Source organism: Stigmatopora nigra, chromosome 4, assembly GCF_051989575.1.
Source record: "Stigmatopora nigra isolate UIUO_SnigA chromosome 4, RoL_Snig_1.1, whole genome shotgun sequence".
Taxonomy (NCBI): domain Eukaryota; kingdom Metazoa; phylum Chordata; class Actinopteri; order Syngnathiformes; family Syngnathidae; genus Stigmatopora; species Stigmatopora nigra.
In genome coordinates, this window is record NC_135511.1 from 9,489,220 (window position 1) to 9,510,287 (window position 21,068).

At 39.4% G+C, this 21,068-nt stretch overlaps 1 protein-coding gene across 8 annotated transcripts in view; it reads left to right on the top strand.

The window, feature by feature from the left end:
• LOC144195985 (3',5'-cyclic-AMP phosphodiesterase 4D-like) overlaps window positions 1–21,068 on the top strand; it is a 118,865-nt gene that overhangs the window by 53,146 nt on the left and 44,651 nt on the right. Inside the window, exon 1 of one of the 8 annotated variants that reach the window (XM_077715939.1) lies at window positions 1,385–1,796. The exons of the other annotated variants lie outside the window; for them this stretch is intronic. Coding sequence (XP_077572065.1) covers window positions 1,534–1,796 — 263 coding nt within the window. The 5' untranslated portion in view covers window positions 1,385–1,533. Of the gene's footprint in view, window positions 1–1,384; window positions 1,797–21,068 lie in introns of those variants that run through there. 8 annotated transcript variants of the gene reach the window in all.

Sequence of the window (21,068 nt, forward strand, 5' to 3'; positions counted from 1 at the left end):
CAGTAGACAAATGTCCCACAGTTTGTGGTTCGCCCAATCAGTGTTCCCGTGATGTAACGCGACAGATCCCACTGACTTAGCTGCCACATTGCAGCTGTTCAATTCATTTCAACGCTTTTACGCAGAATTCAATTGCTTCCTGTCTGTGTGTTCTGTGAAGGAGTGACAAAGGCCAAAAAATTGACAAACGAAAATGTTGTTATCATCCGTAAAGAAGCCAATGTGATGTTTTGGAAAAGAGATTTCTTTTAGGCTGATCAAGTGTTTGAAAGTATTGTCATCATAATCTGCTCACGATTCCAAACGAGTTAACAGTTAACGCTCATTCTGATCTCACCCAGGAAGCAGTGAAAATAATTGGAATATCTGAGGGAGTATGATATTGTTGGCGGGTGCAAGTGTAACTATCAGCTGATTTCACTTGTCCTCTCACTGGGGAGTCGATGCTTGGCTCTCTCCTTGCTACTACTTGCAGGAGCAGAGCCCAGAATATGATTGCATGTAAAATAAATACCTCTGAATACTATAAAATATATATTTCCTAATATATATGTATTTATCACAAGAATATGGTTATTCTTCCTCCTTGGTGGTGTACTGAAAACTTTATTAGTAGGTCAGTATACACTGCTCTCACAAACATTGTCAGATATGAAGTCATTTGTACATCATGTCCCCTCAAACATGTAAATATTTAGGAATACTCTTGGCATTCTAGACTGTCCTTCACCCCATCTGGACGCTGAACCTGACATCAAATCCCTTGCGCCACAGAAGCATGCTGCTATCAAAACACCTTATCAGTATCACTCAAACGTGCTTCATTCCTCCCTCTTTTCCTCCTTCGCTAGATACACACATGCACATGCTTGCTGCGAAAGATCAGTGGCTTGTAAACCGGCTGCAGTCAGCAGTCATTTTCTGTGTGTGTGAGTGTCAGTGTGTGTGTGTGTCGGGAGGAAAAATGGGAGGAGGATGTGGATGGATGAATTGCTCGATTGGATGGTGCAGAACTCTAGCAAGCCTAACTAGATTTAGTCATGCTGAGGTGGTGATAATTTTCTCCGGTTAGTTTTCATGAAGCAGTATTTTGGGGGGAACACACACCTTCATTTAGTCCAACTCTTGCCAGGTTTGGATTTTCTGGACTGTGGCTTTCTGAAAGACTGGAATCGTTGTTTCCCCCCCACCCCTCCTTTTTTTTCTTTTTGCCTCCCGCCTTCTCTCCTGTCTTGCAACATCCCTTCATCTTCTCAGTGTTGCAGACAAAGGCAGCAGCCCTCCTCTGTGATCATCTCTTGTCAAGGAGACAGGTGGAGGAAAAAAAGGATTTATCATTTTTGTTTGGGTTTTTTTTTGGTTTACCTGGGAACATTTTTTTCCCTTAAACATCCAGAGGAATTTGGGGTAGAGGGCATCTTTTTGGAGATTTTTCGCAATCGGTACTGCTACAATCGAGGAGATTTTATCGTTCGATCTCAGGCGTATTCCTGGTGCTAGTGGTGGGGCCAGTGGCTAAGCCCCGGGCAAGGCATGGCCCAACAGGCAGCCATGGGGCCGACGCATCAGGACACCCTGGCCGTGCCCCCTATGCCCAAACATTCCGGCCTCAATGAGGACTTGGTGAAGATCTTGCGTGAGAACCTGCTGCACCCGGAGAGACCTCGAGGACACCGGCGCTCGCCTTCCTCGATCTCTCCCCGTCTCTCGCCGCGCAACTCGCCGCGGCTCCTCCGTCGCATGCTCCTCAACAACAACACCCACAAGCAGCGGCGCTTCACCGTAGCACACACATGGTGAGAGCATATACAGACGTAATGCACATTTAAAAATAATGCTGTCATCTGCATATCTTTTTGGGAAAAACTTTCAAGAACTTTAACATTTCGTTATACTTGTGGATCATGGTCAATCATGCAATCTTTTACTTTCCATTCAGCAGAAAGCCATTTTTTTTTCTATTTTACTGTCTACTTATTGTGATGCCCTGGTATGTGGGAAGAGAGCCATTTTGGCTGAGTTTTTGCAACCTATGGAAAACCATAAAATCGAAAGACATGCATTGCATTCAAACATGAGTTGCTGTCATCCACAGCTCACTCCTCGCAGTATATTAGTATTTATTAAATTTTACATGCACTGTCTCTTTCTTTTGCAATGAATTTAAAACATTGTTTTATTATAACTGTGTTTAAAAGGCTGTGGAAGGGTTAAGATATTGCCATTTTTCTTTCTTCTTTTAGGAGAAACTTAAACAAAACTCCTTCAATGATCAGCTTATTGTCCATTAATTCCATTTTAAAATATTCTACAACTATTTCAATGAAGTTTTCTTGCAATACTGTATTTTTGTATAGTATAGCGCTCAATGCAGTGACCTTTTTTAGAGTATTAATCCATGCTCTATTCTTATATATATCTACCAAGCTATCAAGCTCCCACGGCGATTGCTTTCATCGATATTCCCTGGCCGCTGCGCCATCATCCCGCTCATCCTTTCCTCCACCCACATTAACCAAATCCATCTTCACCCACTGACTTCCAATCTCCTTGTAATTGATGGGTTCTAATTTTATGCATGTACAGGATGTCCATGATTTATGACAGAGTTTCGCACCCTACATTATGAGGTTGTGTGCGCCGCTTGCTAAACTAGTTTCTGTATTTGCTTTGCTGCTTTTCTTCGTTAGTTTTTTTTTTATTTGACGTAAAGAAAGAACATTGGACTTGCTGACGTCAACCATTAGTGTTTCGCTCCATACTTGTCAGTCTTCAGCATGCCGCCACAACAACCACCATGTTTTCCTCCTGATTTGGCGGAAACCATTCTGTGGCTTTTGGCGTTCATCGGTCCTTAAAACAATGTTCATGAATACAAGAAATGCAACACCTTATTTTAGACAGAAAATCCTAACCCAACAAATTGGACAAAACACAGTTCAAATCTATTTCTCATCATAGTAGGTCTTCTGAGCCGTTCTTAGTCTGGTCCCCCAGCTAAGACCTTTTTGCCAACTGTGATACTGCCAAAAAAAGCCAGAGACATAATAACCATGACTATCATTGAGACACACAAACCCCTCCACCCCAATAACATACATAATATGTTACCGTTCTATCAATGCTTCTAATGCGGTTTTCTGGCACAATCTATTTTTAGTCATTTCCCTCCAATTATATTATCGTTGTTATCCGTCTTTCACCAACTACCACCCGTATATTGCATGTTCCAAGTGTCATTTCCAATTTCATAACTTCTTTATATGTGCCTGAGAGCACATACGAGGACACAACAGTTTGTCCTTGGTGGTTATTTTAGATTATATAACCATTTACACCACCATTATCATTCCTTCCCCATCTCCCACTTAAATGAGATTTTGTTTTGTTGTAAAAAAATAATCTTTTACGCTATGCACATTCAATAATCAGAGGATTTTTCTCTTTTCTGCCATTGGCTCAAGATCACCACAATGATATGATGCCAATAGCAGATGCGGCAAATTGTATCATAGCTTCATTACACCAAGAACTGTCATGATCTAAATAGGAACTTATTGCATAATTTAGACTCATGCCTAGAGCTAGCATTTATAATGTGATGAATGAGTAAATCAATTGAATACCGGTCAAGTCCTTTTTACACACCCACTCTCCACCCACTTGTCAAAAGACTGCTGTGTTCTGTAACACCAGTAATAAGTAATCTCTGGTCAATACTTGTCGTCTTGTTGTCGTTTTACTGCACCCACTTAATTTCATGTGTTTAACAGAATAAATGTATGAACTGTGATAGACCAGTCAGTACGCTAGATTTTTTAAAACTAGTCAGGCATGTTGTGGTTCTAGAATTGTTGTTTGTAATACACTTCCTTGGTTTCAACTGACACATTTGTTACACTCTGTCTTGTTTGGCCTTTACCACCTTTTTTCCTGAGCTATCAATACAACTTTAGCGGTAGTGCATAACTCGCACAAACACAACAGCAACAAAAAACTACAAATACTACCGCCAAATCCACCAATGTCATCACAGTAAAAACAAAAAATAAACTTGAACTTACTTCAGTAAGCGTGGCCAACTGGCACCAAGTAGCCAACAATTAACATGTGTAATTCACCATCTTGTTGAGAAGTCTGCTCTTGGTAGAGATGACCTTCAAAAATATATTTTGCTATACTATTGTCTTGAAGCAATGCCTGTTTCTAAATTCAGCAATTGTCATTGTAATCATTCTCCTGTTGTCACACATAGTAAAGCAGGGAAGTGCGAGTAGTCAAGCCGATTAAAAGTGATAAACTATTCATTCTTTGGGTGTGTGGATTCAAAAATGACAAATGATTTAGATAATTAAATACAATAAAACACATAACTGGTTTCAAATTCTGGAGAAAAAAAACACTTTTAAAGTCATTCACTTATTATACACCATAGTGCTGTCAACCACAAACCTTGTAGAAATAAAAACCTCACCATACCTTAGTGATTGGAGTTGTAACTGAGGAAATGAACTTTAAATGTTTGGCAGAAAAACTGACTCAAACTGCCTGTGGGTGCTGATATGGACTGAGATGTGTCAACTTCTGTATGTATGAAAATGGAAGACAAAGTTTGTGTCGTGACTGGCGTTTGGCTTGCAAAAAAGGAATGCCAGGCGGTAAACAAGGAAAAACGCCTGACTAATCAAGGCAATGTGCTGTGTTGATGTTTTGACATTTAGGGTGGAAAAAATACAACAGCAATAAGAAATGTCAGATGAAAAAATGATGTTGCAGACGAGTAGAGGTGTTGCACCGTGGGCAAAGGAAGACTTGTGAGAGCAAGCGAAACTGGTGTAATTTACAGCAATCATCTTATTGTTTTACCACCGCAAGGATTCACAATGCCACTAGGCGCTAAATTTTGGTGACACGCGCACTTACTCGCTCACAGTGGTAATACTCTACACTTCATTAAGGAAACAATGTCTCTCAGTGGAATGATTGGACTGATGGCAGAGCTGTGCTGCTCCATAGGGCTGGACTTAAATGCTCGAATATATATATATCTCATCTCATTATCTGAACCGCTTTATCCTTACTAGGGTTGTGAGGGGTGCTGGAGTCTATCCCAGCTGACTTTGGGCCATATATACACTTTTCTTTTCCCCCAGTAAGCATCAATATGACACAAGTGCTAAATAACCGAAACAAACATTAAAATCTTTTTCATATCATTCTAAATACTGAGTGTGGATTAACTGTTATGTTGGAATATGCAAAGCAGCGCTAAGCAGAATTGTGTAAGGTCTGCCTTTGACAAGGTCAACCATAAAACTAGTACAGAGGAGCTGTTACTTAAGAGCAAGCCAACATATTAGGGTCTCAAAACAGTAGTTTTTTTCTTCTTCTTTTTTTTGGCCTTCACTAATGAGGCTAAAAAGTTTACACGATATATTGTGGGATCAAACTAAACTATGTACGTTTTATTTTTATTTATTTATTTCAATTTCAGACAACCAGGACAGTGTGTATCAGTTTTCACAAAACGAACCAAACCCAGTCAGATCCTGGTTGAGAAAAGCTGAGGAATTTGTCCCAAAATAAGTCCAAGCCATTTTTAATCTAGTATGACTTTAAGTGACTTTAGCTTTGCACATCAGGAAAGCAGCATTTAGCTGCCTTGTGATCTTGCTTTAATGAGGGTTTGTGGGAAGCAAAGATTGGGCAGGTACTTGCATTATAAGATGCAGTGAGACGTCAAACCCTTGACAGATATTTTCATTTGCAGAGCTTTCCCGTTCAAAAACAATAGCAATCAAATCACAAATTGCAGACATGAGAAACCAGAATCAAGTCCCACTCATTTTTACCAATAATATGCACAAAGCAGTGGAAAAATTATCTGAATGGTCACCTTTTAAAACAGCAACACACCCTTTTCCATCAGTTCTTGGGTGGCGGATATCGTATCCTATTGGTATAGGATTGGCATAAGATATATCTTGAAATAAACAGATTGGAAGTGAAATCATCAGCATGTTGACATCCCAATAAATAACCTCTTAAGAAAATACCAGTCGTTGCAACAAGTGACTAGAATTTGCTTGAGTGGAATGGAATTAGTGTTCGATAGGGGTCGATAACCGCTTTGGTCCGTAAAAGGATGTGGCTATTGCTAAGAATTTGTGTTGAATGCACAGCAAAAGTGACAGGCTTTCAGAATTTTAATTCACATATAGTGACACCTCTATTACCAGAGCAGCACACCGCGTGACACATGTTCATGCGCAGCGATTTATGTAATTGCTGCCACAGCCACATGCTCTTCATAATAACAGCACAATACTTGCAGTTTGTATCGAGTTTTGGCATTAGTGAATGTCAATGCTGATTTCATCAGTGACTAAAAGAGCTGTCAGGGAAACATAAGACCTCTGCCAATGTATGGGGGCAGTAGCGTTCAGAGCCATTTTATTTCAGTACCACACAGCAAGAGGAAGCAGTGTTTACATTGGTCAGAAGACAAGAGGGAGGCAATAGATGGAGATAAATGATAAGGTCAATTAAAGTCCTTGTGCATCACAACATAAACACAACAGATGCCTGAAAACTATTGTACAGCATAAATCATATCAAGTGGTTCATTCATCACTCCAGGTGACATGGCTCAGTCATGATTCCAATAAAGAAGACACAAGTGCCATTTTATTCTTTTGGTATTTTTTTGTTTATATGCTAGTGAATGAATACCCAGGGAATAAATTAGATCAGGGTCCAAAATTCCTGTAATTTTTAAAAGTACATTTCTATTAATTGGAAGTTATGCACACTACATGGACGAGATGCTGTTAAAGTAAATTGAATTTTGACTTTTGGATACCCCTACTTATTAGTATTTATTTTGGGTACTGGTTTAAAATTTAGGGTGGCCTAGTGGGTGTTTATTGCGTCAGCCTCGCAGTCCTGGAGTTGAGGGTTCAATCTCAGGACCATCCTCACTGTGTGAAGTTTGCATGTTCGCCAAATACTACTCCAGTTTCCTCCCACATCCCAAAAACATGCATATTAGACTGATTGAACACTCTAAATGACCCTTAGCTATGAGTGAGAGTGTGAATGGTTGTACGTCTACCTGCGAATGGCTGGTCACCCATTCAGGGACTCCCCTGCCTGATGCCCATAGTCAGTTGGGATAGGATCTAGCAAGTTTCCCCTCAACTGACGCTGAAGTATTTTTAATACTGTTGCACAACCACATGTGATGCTGCATTGCAACAGTGCGACTAGCACTTTATGTAACAGGAAGAGTGGGCCATATCAGTGAGGCAGGGAGGGGATAGTGAGGGAAACAGGTGGCAGTTAAGCTGATGCCTGTGCTTCTTCTCTAGCCAAGTGGTGTGATGGGAAGATTGTTGACAGATGATTGATGGACTGATGGATGATGAATGTTTAATATGTGACTGTGGGTAGAGGACCAAAGTGCATGACTGGCTGAGATCGCTCTTTGCATCTTTATTTTATGGTTTGTTACTAAATTGAGGGAATAGTCGAGGACACCACTGCAAGCGATAATCCCGATAATACACAGATTGATGAATACTAAACCTATCAGAGCTGACATTACTAGTTTGGGAATGGCTGAATTTCAGATGCTGCTCTTGTATCTGATCTCATTGAGTTGTGTGTTAGACGACACGTGGTGTAAATGTCCTTAATGTAAAAGACAGTTGCACAAAGTATTTAATTATCCAAATCACACATTTCATAGAATTTTGATAATATTGGAGAACAATGAGGAGCACAACGAGAATAATGTGAAAACCTATAAATGACCTTCAAGCGTATCAATTGTGTGACGAGCGTGACCTTCACTTTCGCCCTATGTGAAATAGGGAAACTTGAGGAAAGAAAATAGGGAAACACTATTTACAGTTAGTTTGATGATGCGTTGTGTCTGAGACTCAATCAAAACCAATTTGAAGTCTTGGATTATTGTTGTTTAGTTCTTGCAATATCTTAGATTTTGAAGGTTTGGAGCATATTTTCTTTTTTTTTTTCTTTCTTCAACTATCACTGCTTCTTTTGAATACAAAGCAAGGAGGATTGTTCAGGATTTTATTAAGCCAAACGATGCCATTTGCCTGGGAGAAGAAATGATTTGCATATATATGAATCTAGCTGCTGCTGTTGCTTGAGCATCAACATGTCATTTGACAAATATAAGGCAGATTGGGCATACACGATTTTGCTTGTGACACGCACACTATCACAAATGGGCGCACTGCAACTTCTTCGGTCTGGCGAACAGGGATTTGTCAGGGTTGGGTGACTCAGCTGTATCTTTGTGTACATTACAGAGATGGGTGACAAAAGATAAAAGAGATTTCAAATTAAAGGAATAGAAAAGCACAGCACTTGCGCTCACGGCCGCTACTAGCCAATGAGAGAGCAACTCTATCACGGCAAATTCAAAATAAAGGCTCTTAAATTTGTAGCTTTTTTATTTCCTTTCAAATAAATTAAACTAAACAAAAAATGTACACTTAGAAATGCACAGCACCCCATAAAGACAGATATGTCCTCAGTGTGTATTTTAAGCAAATACAATTGTATGGAATAATAAAAATAATTAATAATAACAATGATAATAATACTAAGGATGATGATAATATTAATGATGGTAATACTGATGATAATAATAATGATGATAATAATTATTATTATTATTATAAGATCCAGAAATTTTACTCTGCAGTTCTTCCATCTACCAATTTGAACATCGCTTATACTTGTCAGTCTATCCCAACTGACTACTGTCAAAAGTCAGTATGTCCACCCTCGTTGACTTATACTCTTTAGTTATGTCCATATATGCCCCCAATAAGAATAAATACATGAACGTATTCAGCCATTTTTGGTTCAAAGAAAAAAAGTGGCGTGACCTGTGCAAATTAGTGGCATGCAGCACACATTCGGTTCTCCATGTTTTTCTCATTTTAGAAATATAGAGAAGACGTTGACAATAAGTGGCTTTCAACTGGTCCAAACACAGTAAGGTGGAGGTTAGCACTCTACCGCTTTTCATTAAACAATGGCACACATGAATGGGGCTTGAATGGGCACAGCTGCAGAGCGTCATCAAAGGTTTTGTTTTGATATGCAGATCTCTTGTTTGATTCGGGCCGATGACAGGATTCTGCCGGTGGCCACAGTAACAAGCACATACCCACCCCCCATTCATTCTATTTTTAATTTCTTTTGAATATGGAGAAGTAGTCTGTTTGAAGTTTTATTTTAGTTGCTTTATGAAGTGATATTGATTTCCTGTTTGCTTAAAAATCATAGTTTTATAGCACTATTTGCTCCATTTGCACTATGTAACAACCCAGATGATGATGATCGAAAAATATGTTTAGCAAAAATTTGGCTTAAAGAAACATATAGTAAAATGTTCATATTCCCAATTAATAATTCATCTCAAAAGAAGTCAAAGAGTCAAATGTGGATCGTGGCAATTCTTGAGAGAATAAATTGAAAAGTCAGGACAAAATAAGTGAAGTAAAATCCAACTGGCATATTATTCGGATTATAAAGTGCTTCTTTTGTTTATTCTGCCCCTCTGCGGCTAATTCACTTACCCCACGCTGCTCCATCCAAAATGACGACAAATCCTCCTTGTCGCTGGAAATGCCCTTTCCTCCACAACGAATGGATTTCTGTGAGATAAACTGCTCGCAGCTACTACTAGTTCGAGGAGGCCTTTATAGTGACTTTCCATTACTAGAGTAGAATAGACTAGACTATTTAACGACTCTCCTGAGGATCGGGAGTGTAATGTCTAGATCAGTGAGCAAAACTAGGTCATTATAATCCTGGACTTTAAGGGGTTCGAGAGCTCGATCAGGATTCTACCGAGTTGAACACAGAATGGTAAGAAAGAGCTGTTTGTATGTACTGTATTTGCTGGTGATTCCACATGTCAAAGGGGAGTATTCTGCTTCTAAATGAACGAATGTTTTTGAAGCGTGGTAACCGCAAATTAGACCAGTTGTCCACACAAGCATTGTATGTTCATTTAATGATGTATTTTATTGTTTTAAAAACCGCAAATTGCTGTACTGTTCACCTCTACAAAAAGCGGCGCACAGCTACAATTCCCGCTGTACAGGTTTTCAAGTGCCACTATCAGTCCTGTTTTTTTTTTTTTCGACTGATCCAACATAGACAGTTTAATAATAACAAGATTTGATTTTTTTTTTAAAGTGCATTTTAGGACACTCAAGGACACTTTATCGCCAGATATACAGAGAAATACAAAACAATGCAAAGGTAAAAGCACAATCAAATGATTATACTTTTAAGACTTCTGATTGATCAAAAGGGGTCGTCCCGTTCAGTTGGAATGAAATCCTGCACCCACTGTAGCACATGGCTTTAGATAATAATTTTCCGATTTTTAATTCGGTATCTGGTAATATTGTTTGTATTTTCCAGTTCTGCCACCAACTTCAAATCGACATCTAAACAGAGACATGTTTTCCCTTGCTAAAAATCTAAGGCACATCAATATATTCCATCTACAGTATCTTGCACTGCTTCATTTCTTTTCCAATTTTCCTACAAGTACACTCTGTGTACTTGATTGCAAAAGATTATAAGTAACAACCCTTGTGATGTATGTGGCCGCAGAAAAGCATGCAGTGTGAGAAGGAGTTCTTAATGGAGTGTGTTATCTTCATAAGGCGGTCATATAGTCATTTGTACTCGTTTTAACTTAACATCATTCAACGATAAAGCCTTCATTTGCCACTCGTACCATTTCATTTTAGAGGGATGACTTCAGATTATATGATCAAAAATGAGGGTTCCATGTGCTTTATTATCACATTAAATTGATAGGTCTTTTTTTCAATCTGGAAGGTGAGATGATTTAATGATAGATTACTGTGGTAAATCCATTGGCCTGAGTTTGTTAAAGAATGATGGAACGTAAAGACACATTTTCAGTGCGGTGACATAAAGATGGTGATAAACTAAGATCGCAAAATAAATAATCTAACAATTGGGCTTTCTTGTTAAATCGGATACTACTCCTTTGTTGATATCCCTGTTTATTTAGTCTAATTTTAGGTCAGTTCTACCTAGCACTTCAGCTTCCCTCACCGGCTCAACTTGGTTTTAATATACATATATTTGGGGTACCATATATCATAGCTCCAGTACGTTCATTTGAAGTGGTGTATTTTTCCAGGCCATTAAACTAAGTCTGACTAGATCCGACGTTAGATATAGATGCCATCCGGCTCCCTGAAACTCCTTTTTATTGGCCTGAAAAATGGCATGGTTGTTACTTATATATATAAAGAAAATAAGTGACAATGTGATAATGCGAAAGAACAACATGCAACGGTCCTGTGCCGTGAAGCCACTGATGTTATGATACTGCTAATACATTTAAAAGTAGACTGTGTCTGTGACTAGTGCCTTTTTGATTATTTGCATGTTTTGTGTATATATGTGCAATTTCAATCTCTGTTTGCTGTTGTCAGGCAAATGCTTGCTTTTTGTTACAACCTGTCCTGATTGCCACTCGTCCACTGTCTCCTCATTCATTGATGTACTCTTCTGTTTTGATTGAATCGATTTGGCCAAGCTGTTCTTGCTTTGGTGAGTGATGAAAATGAACGGCTCTCAGTAACTGCGAGTGAGTTTCTTGACTGCTGTGAATTGCTTGAAAGAGACGACTCGGTCAGCACATACAGTAAAACTCTTTTTACGGCTAGGTGGTTTTAATGTAAGATTGCACTAAATTTCCACTCCATAACTCAGATGTCAACTGTTTGTGGGAGTCAAGGTCTGGTTTGTTGTCGTTTTCAAATACAGTAGTGAATGAATGTGAGGGTGTGCTGTGGTCGTTAAAGCTTTTGTACTGTAAAAACTATGAATAATACCCTAAATATAAGTAAACAACTATAAATATATAAAATATCACTGCAAACAACAGTCCAGTTATTTACTAAGTGGGCTTCCTCTCCAAGTATAACCTTAACAATTTAAGAACTATTCAATTGTATCCAATTCAGGTTTTTAACAAGTTCAACCGTTTAATGAGTTGTACTGCATCAAACGCCCATTGGAGTGAAAGATTGTTTGTCAGGATTTCTCGGATTGGCTAACAAACATGGGTGTACTCCAGCTCGTTCCCACAGACAAGTGGGATAGGCTTCAATTAACTTCTAACCCTGAATAACATAAACTGTAGAAAATTGACCCACCTTTTTCTTTTCTTTTTTTTAACCAAACAATTAAATACTTTGAAAGTACATATTTTCCAATATAAACCTTTTCAGGTATGTGGATAAATAATTAAAATGGTGAGTGTTTCGCAGTGCCAGGTAAGTGCAGCCCGTCTGGCCTGCAATAATGAAGCCTTTCTGTTACGAGTAGCTTTCAGGGACAATCTGGGTATTGAACTGAACTGGAGTGGAAAGATTAGTCCAGGTACTTCTACTTAAAAACAGAACAAGACCTCAAAGTACCTCACATGGCATCCACTGGATGCGGCAAAGGGGTCTTGGGATCCAGTTCAAGACAAATAGCATGCATCGACAGCAGTTATAATACTGGCATGCTGCACAACCGTGAATATATTTATATATATTTTTTTGTATCACTCGAGGAACACATTTTACCCAAATTAAGACTTGATATGTACATTTTTTTGTCACCTGCTGAGTTTGTAATGGCAAACTCAACCTTTCCTAAACCTCAAATGGTTCATTGTCTTGGCAACATTCACTGCAGTAATGCCCACACAAGTAAACAAGGAAACCTGGAAAAAAAAATCACAAGAAAACAGTTACATCACCTCCCACCCACGGCATGCACAAATACAAAGGCACAAAAGGATGTGCGCACACTCCAAAATAAGCAGAGGTTTAGCTGAAAATATCCTTTTTATCCTATGTGTTTGCCTGAAGACTTTTTATTGCACCACTGGGCGTGAAGAAAAGCTTATACGGGGAAAAGGAACTAAATGTGCACAATTTTGAAGGCTTATTTATTCATCAAAACATAACATTTGGGAACTGTGGTCATCATGCTATCATTGTATATTGAAAAATCACTTGTCACTTGTTCATCTATCCAATATTTGCTTGGTAGAGCTACCCGGACTATATTTTCAAACATTTAAGCGAACATCGTCTGTTTCAATTAGCAATATAACTTATTCAGATAGCATGTGATTTCAGCGCTCTTTAAAAAATGTTGAGCAAATTCCTCCTTTGCTAAAACTGTAAGAAAAGAGTGGGGGGTTCTAATGTTGTGAACTCCATATGACCTGCAGTCAGAGTATATCTCTAGCAGTGTACCAATGGAACATGCTGCAGTTATTGCACCAACTGAAGTTAACGTTCCAGGGAATGCAAACACTCACACCAGCATACCATCTAGGATGCCATGTGCAGCCCAACCAGCTGTTTGTTTTGCGACACTCCTGAGAGAGCCTTGTTAAATCTGTCATACTCATTTATTTTTCTCTTACATTTTCTCTCCCCTCATGTCTGCAGCATTCAATATTTATCCCTATTTTCTTGCAATGTGGTTGGAATCTCAATTTGCCAGCACCCATGCATCATAATAAAACCGTTCTTTCATAAGAGGGAGGTGGTTAACTGCACTCAAGTCTGAGCTTTTAAGAGGCCTGGTTTTTAGGCCTGTACGATATCTCGATTGTAGTCCGACAGTATGCGCGATGCTCGTCCTATGATGTGAATATAGAGCATGATGATGCGTGGAACTGTAACACAATTCTTTGCGACCTCAGTGTTGTACAAAATAAGGGAATGGAAATATTGTAAAAGGCAGAATCCTAACAACATCACACATTGCATCTTTGTAAGCACGCTGAACTTCAGAAACCCAAGTTGACCTCGCCATGCCCTGCTATGTGGCATATGCAGTGCTAGGTGTGAAGCTCCTCCCCATTAGGAAAAAATAGTAACAGCTCAATTCCTTAGAGGACTTGATCAAACTTTTATATTAGAATATCATTGCTTAAATTCATATAGTGTAGAGAACTGAGAACTGGTTCACACTCTTGGCATTCAAAAAAATGGGGACATCTCTTTTATTCATGAAGATGGAACATGTGAGGTTAATCAGAACTGGGACTAGTTGTAACGCCACCCATTTTATATCACTAGGATCACGAAAGAAAAGACTTCACATTTGCTAAGAAGCCCACCACAAAGAGCACACTACAAAGATTTATGTGGGGTTGAGATATACTGCACGACTTATAGAAACACCTTTAAAAAGACTTATTGGGTCATTTTGCACTAATGAACGTCTTCAAACTGTGACTGCAAACTGCAACTGCTTGGAGGCTGAATTGCACTCAGGAGATTTTGCCAGCCGTAATCCCTAATTTATGTATTTATTTGCTCTGTGCACAGAAAGGAAAAGCAAGCCAGCAAGGTAACATTATTACATCTCTGTATGAAATTCTAATCATTGTGACACGTTTTTCACGGGTTCTACACCTCTAATCTCTCAAATTTGCTGGGTGCTCACAATACACTGTCAGCAATCTGTTCGGAAAAACAGATGATTAAACACATTCACCGTCTGATTGCTGAACTCTTCATTTAAATTTCCGCCCTTCTGTTAAATATTCATTTGCATCGTTAACTCTAATGAGACAGTTATGCAACTTCCCCATCACACGTTTGCATTAGAAAATGTAGTGTCGTAGTTCCATTATGGCATTGCTAAAATAGCAAATGAAATGACACGTAAGACTAACAAAGTCCAACAAAAACAGGACAAACCGAGTCATTGAGAAAACTGATGTAAAAATGGTCAGGAAAAACTATTAATTTTAAAGACTCAAAATCCACCACAATATAGGACAGAAATTCAAAATGATCACAAGAAATGCAACCTTATGAACGCAGGAGTGGGACGTTAAGTCAAAGTCAGAAAACAGATAACGGTGACATGCCTTCTGAAATCCCAAGTACTGCTAATGTGCCACAAGTATGTTACATGGCCTGTCCATACAGCTCAACCAGATGCCGGAATGAAAAAGAAAAAAAATACTGAAACAACAACAGATATGACAAAATGATGTTTGCCTGTGGCACATACTTGGTGCTTTTATACTGAGGTCATGCTGTGTGTCCAGTCATAAACTCAGAAACCTGTGTTGTCAGCAAAGAAGACAGAGATCCAGGAGTGTCGCATAAAACAAAGAATCCCTTTGCCGTCTAGACTTCTTGGTGCCATTACGTCTAAGTGGACTCTATGTTGATTTTGTCCCTGCCCATTTTTGGAATATAATAGGAAACCTAAGCTGTTTTAGATAAAGCAAGCTGACTATTGAGCTGATCAAAGTGGTCAAGTCTTCATGGATAAGATCATTTGGAGAGAAAAAAATTAACATACCTTATATATTTTTGCTGGTTAGCCAATGGATAGGGACACCGAGACACAGCATTTATTATTATTATCTCTATTTTCTCCACATCCTGCACTGACTGCGCAAAAAAAATCTAAGGGGCGTCATCTCTTTTTCAAGCATGTTACATCCAGGCAGGAAGCATTTTCGGTTGTTGGTGTGCATATATATGTACGTGCAAGGAATGGGTTCGTAAATCCCCTGAAGCGTCTGGTGGCCCAATACCAAACAGTATTGTTCAGTCATACTTTCGAGGTCTGGTCAGCAGTATTTTAAACCCCAAATTTACTAGGTGCCATAAAAAATGCCTAGTCTGACAAAGCAAAGCATATTGTACAAAGTGCAGTTATCTTTTCTTCGTCCAATGTATACATAGCGTCAAATAAAAAAGTAATTAAGAACAAATGAATTCCCAACTCCACAAAATCTACGAATGATAATGGTGTATGGATACTTACTTATTTCCACCATTGGAATAAGCAATACTACCATGTGGATCCAAGCAGTATTCACTTGCACATACTACTTATCTCTCAGGCAAGTGATTAAAAGGCATTCTTATGCACTTTGAGCGTATTGAGGAGCACACACCTGTTTCTCGCAGCTGTTTCTCCAGGCGCAAGCTGTCACCTTTCGCTTACGACCACACACTTTGAAGGTGACAACTGTTTGATGCTGTAAATCCCCCGGCCAAGTATCCTGTTGCCTGGGTACCAGGCCTCATTAGCATTATAGGATTGGAGAACTTTCAACATGTTAGCCTGTCACTTGATGCAATTCTCTCGATCGTATGCAGTCAAAAGGCAGTGTGAGCACGTTTGTGTACAGGTGCATCTTCCATGGATTGATACTACTAAAATCCGTATTTTTTTACATCCTAATTTGGGGATGTCAAACCAATTCCACAAAAGGCCAAAGATGATGTTGGATTTGGTTCCAACCAATACAGGACAGACAGTTAAACTAACAAATCGTCCCCTTTATCAGTTGGAAGGTAAACTTGCAAACATTTCCCCCTTTACCACTCTTCTTATCTTGAAGGAATCTTATTTCACTTAAGGGTATCTAAGGGTCCACCATTGCTACTACAAACATATTCAAATTTTTATTTGGGAAGAGAGCTTCGCCGTTACCAAGGTGTGTGCGCAGAGGAAGGCGCAAGGTTCAACTCGGTTCATCAATAAACCGTAGTGCACCAGGCCAACGATAGCTAAAGGAGTTGTTTTTGTTGTTGTTGTTTCTTCTCACTACTGCAGTAAATGGATATAGACTTGTAAGAATTGTATGTGTCCATTAATCAGAGGGTGTCGGGGTCAGCTCCAGTCATCTAAAATGTGCTCCGATGCTTGTATCAGCACAAATTACACCTGACTGAAGTAGATGGATTAACCCCTCCTCCCTCTTTTTTCCCCTTCCCTTCTTCTCTTTATTGTAGGTAAGTTGCTGAAGTGAGCATGGGGTACCTCCAGAGGTAAAGCCTTCCATGTTTAATTATTTCTTCTTCAAATTATGTAAGGTAGTGTATATAATCATCTTTCTTAATCATCGTAACTGACTCCTCGCCTGAGGTGTGTTTCTTATCGGTCACTTGCTTGTTGTGGTTGGCTGCTAATCTGTTTATCTAATCAGATTCGGAGGTTACAGTTCTCTCTCATTAACTTGCGGGATATTGATCCTGCCGCATTGGTTTACGTGGTGTCCCTTGGCTACACTCCCAGATGGAGAGGAATGCACCATTTGCTTTTGTTTTTTTTTTTCTTTTTCATAGCTCATCAATCAATCCCGGCTCATCTTGGGGTTGTTGCTTATTTAAGATTGCGGTAAAAATAGCTTTCAAAGGAGACATGGATTTCTGGAGATGCAGTTTAATGTGTGTGGAGACTACTAGATGTGAGAGTTTGTAAACAAACTATCAATGCCTAAATGCCTTTCTGATCTTAGAGGAAGATTGACATTTTGCATGTATTCATAGTTAAGTGTCATAAATTGAAGATTACGCACTGCAAGTCCAACTACTAATTTAAACGAAATACTTGTATAACCTATTGTCTACCTCGGATCGAAATATAGATTGGAATAAATAATTAAATATAGTAGGCCCATGATTTCTTCCAAAACAAAGAGAGGTTTAATCCATTAACACTGTCCCAAAATACAAGCTAATAATGTTTTCTTAAAATGGACATGAGCTAATGCAAAAAAAAAAAACACCCATGTTTTTAAAGGTCAAATGCAAAAGTTTTTATATAACAATAAGCAAATGTTTGAAGTAAAGTAGTGCTGAATCTTGGCTCCATTCAGATTTTTTACTTGAAAAATGTGTTCATCTTTGGAGCCACATTTTCCCTGAAAACTTGTCAAGTGCTCGGACTTCGACCCCCCCCCCCCCCGCGCCCCAACACTGTACTCCGACCACCTGCTCCTTTCCTCCCCACTTGTTAAATAAGACATATGGATGTAAATCTATAACGATGGTGCACACGTGTTGAATAATTCATGTGTTGAAGGGACGTCATGTGTCGCACCCACGCTGGTGGGCCACGTTGATGTTAATGCGTCCCCGCACTGTGAGAAATGTTTGGCGTGGCTAGGCTTGCACATCAAAGTGAGTGTGTGCTGCAGTGTGTGTGTATTTGTGCCCATGTATGTGTGTATGGCAGGCTGATGCATCCTACTGCGACTTGCAGAGAAGCCCAGGAGCTTCCCTCTGCCTTCTCCTTTGCCACTGGTTCTTCGGCGTTACATAACGATCCTCCTCTTGTGCGTTCCCTTTCAGGAGCTCTGTACTTATGTTATGTGGATATGTTGGATTAGATTTGGGGGATCGATTTGTTCTGCAATTTCTTGAAATCTGCCTGTGATATCTATTTTGTAGATAAATTTGAGTTGATTAGTCTGAAAGATTTTTCGAGGGTACTAAGAAACCTCTTTTCTGGTGAAAATTACTCAAAAGAAAGCACAAATTTATGTTTATGAATGTAGTTAGCTTTTTAAATTAATGACTTATTTTATCATCTCAAATTTCTGCTAATGTATAAAAAGAAAAAAATTACTCTGGTTTTAAAACTCGCATGACCCTCTTGAGGATAACTGGATCAGAAGATGAATGAATTAATACATTTCATTGATAGCGGTTTGTTAATGTGCTCTATGAATAAAGTAGAGTTGAATTAATTCACAATACAAAAAGTCGAATAGATCCATCAGCCAGTAAGTAAATAATAGTGTGAGTCAAAGTACTACATCCAAAGGTGGTACTCTTTGTTGCAGCAGGTGCGACCGCTTTGCTCTGGTCTTACTCAGGCGAACAATAATAGCTGTAACATGACACGTTGTTGATCTCTGTACAGAGCTCTCCATTTGTATGTGCCCTGCATTGTCACAGAGTGGTACACCTGGAACTCTAATACATGGCAGGGAAAAGAAACCCTAGAAAATAGCAACAAATGCGTTCATCCTGTTAAATGTGCATTATCAAACATTCATTTATAGCAATCAGACTAATGAGGAGCAATGCAAAAACGAATAGCTCTAGTCAAGCACGTAAATGGTTGTATTATTTTAAAAGTTCATGTGGGGGGACTGCCGTACCATAAACAAACAATTGCAGTTACATAATATTCCTAGTCCATGTTACCTTGTACATCATTTTAGGTTCCAGTTAAAATATCAAGAGTGATAAGGTTTAGTTATATTAGTAATAGTAGACAAAATTATGGGATTTGTATTTGAGTTGTGATAATTGACTAATCACAAAAAATAATTAGGGTCTGGTAGTAATGTATGTTAAATGCGGGCTCATATGTCAAATTCCTTATTCATCTGCGTGTAACTATTAATAAGTGAGGCACATTCTTCTCAGTGTAGTCTTGACTCCTAATTTTCCTCTTTATTTCCTCTTTTTGCCAGCCATTTCATGGACGTGTAAATGAAAAGGAGGTGAAAGTTTGACTTTTAAATGTCACAGTAGCCATGACTGCACACACACGCAGATGGGGGGGGCTCATTGCTGCGTGCCCCTGAGTCGCTGCTGTCACATTCAGTCAGGACACAAAGCCTCGACACCCCACTGCATTCGTGTAATAGCAAAAGGCCAAGAGCAATATTAGTATTTTTGTACATACTTGTTTATATAGCTTTAGACAAAGAAATACTGTATTACTAGTTAAAAGGGAAGTGCTGAAGCGGCCCAGTGGGTGAGTGGTTGGCGTGTCGGCCTCACAGTGGGAGAGCTGGGTTCAAATCCAGGTCGGTCCACCTGCGTGGAGTTTGCATGTTCTCCCTGGGCCTGCGTAGGTTTTCTCTGGGTACTCCGGTTTCCTCCCGTATTCCAAAGACAGGCATGGTAGGCTGATTGGACACTCTAAATTGCCCCTAGGTATGAGTGTGAGCGTGAATGGTTGTTTGTCTCCTTGTGCCCCGCGATTAGCTGGCCATCAATCCAGGGTGTCCCCCGCCTCTGGCACTAAATCAGCTGGGATAGGCTCCAGCACCCCCTGAAACTATGATTTCTCCGTACATTCAAAAAGCATGTATATATTATTTTAGGTTTGTGTAAATGTCAGCATGAAAGGTTGTTTCTCTACTATACCCTACCCTTAAAATGTCTTATTCTGTCTGATGCGTTAAGCGCACCACTCTTTAATTTTTATCTTTCTCCATGGTTGTGAAATGGAAAAGCTGACTGTCCTTAAAGCGAGGAGGGAAAAAATATTTTGAGCGTAGAATGATGAGGTGTCAGGGCCCGCCCACTAATTTATAATATTATAGAACACTAACGTAGACGATTTTGGGTTCAGTGTGGAAGGGCGTGTGCAGCTCAAGCTGGTGTTACTTTTTTCCTACACTTTGTAGACGGAAATTTTAGCGGAGATCCTTTTCAGCTGGAATATAATTTTACATCCTGCAAAGATTCTCCTAAACTGTAATTACTTTAACAGTTTAATGTCACACAAGTCCCCTCATGCACACAGGGAACGCACTTCCCATATGCTGTTCCATCTTTCATAATTCATTTCCTTGAATGAAATTCAGGCCAGTTTGTAAACTATATCATCAGAACAACATCGCTTTTTTTGTTTAATCATTGATCTTTCCCATCTGGGTCCAACAATGTTTTTCTTTTTTTTTGTTCAATGAATTGGCAGTAATTCCTGAATAGCAGGGTCATTACTCGGCCGTACCACCTCTCGGTGGAATTTCTAATTACGGTACCATTGACAATCAGTCCATCAAGTGTGGTGATTAAGACTACGGCCAGACAGCCGGCGTAAGTGGAGAGTAGTCAGCCTGAGCGTTTCGACCGCAACAGTGACACAACGTTGGTGCAATGCAGTAGACGTCTATTTTTGGAGGGGCTTGAGCAACGGAGCTGGGAAATGGAGGTGCTGGGGAGCACCATTTGACTGGCAGGGAGGAAGGAGGGTGCCTTTGCCAGCAGGAAATGGGGACAAGGTGCAGATGCAACAGTGTCTTTTGGAATGAGGAGATTGTAGACCTCAGATTTAGTTCCAATTTACAGTATTTAGATTAGATTAGACCATTCAACACAGGAATTGGTTTGGGATTCAGCTTGATTCAAAGACAAGTGTGGTATGTACACTATGTAGTTTAATTTAAGATC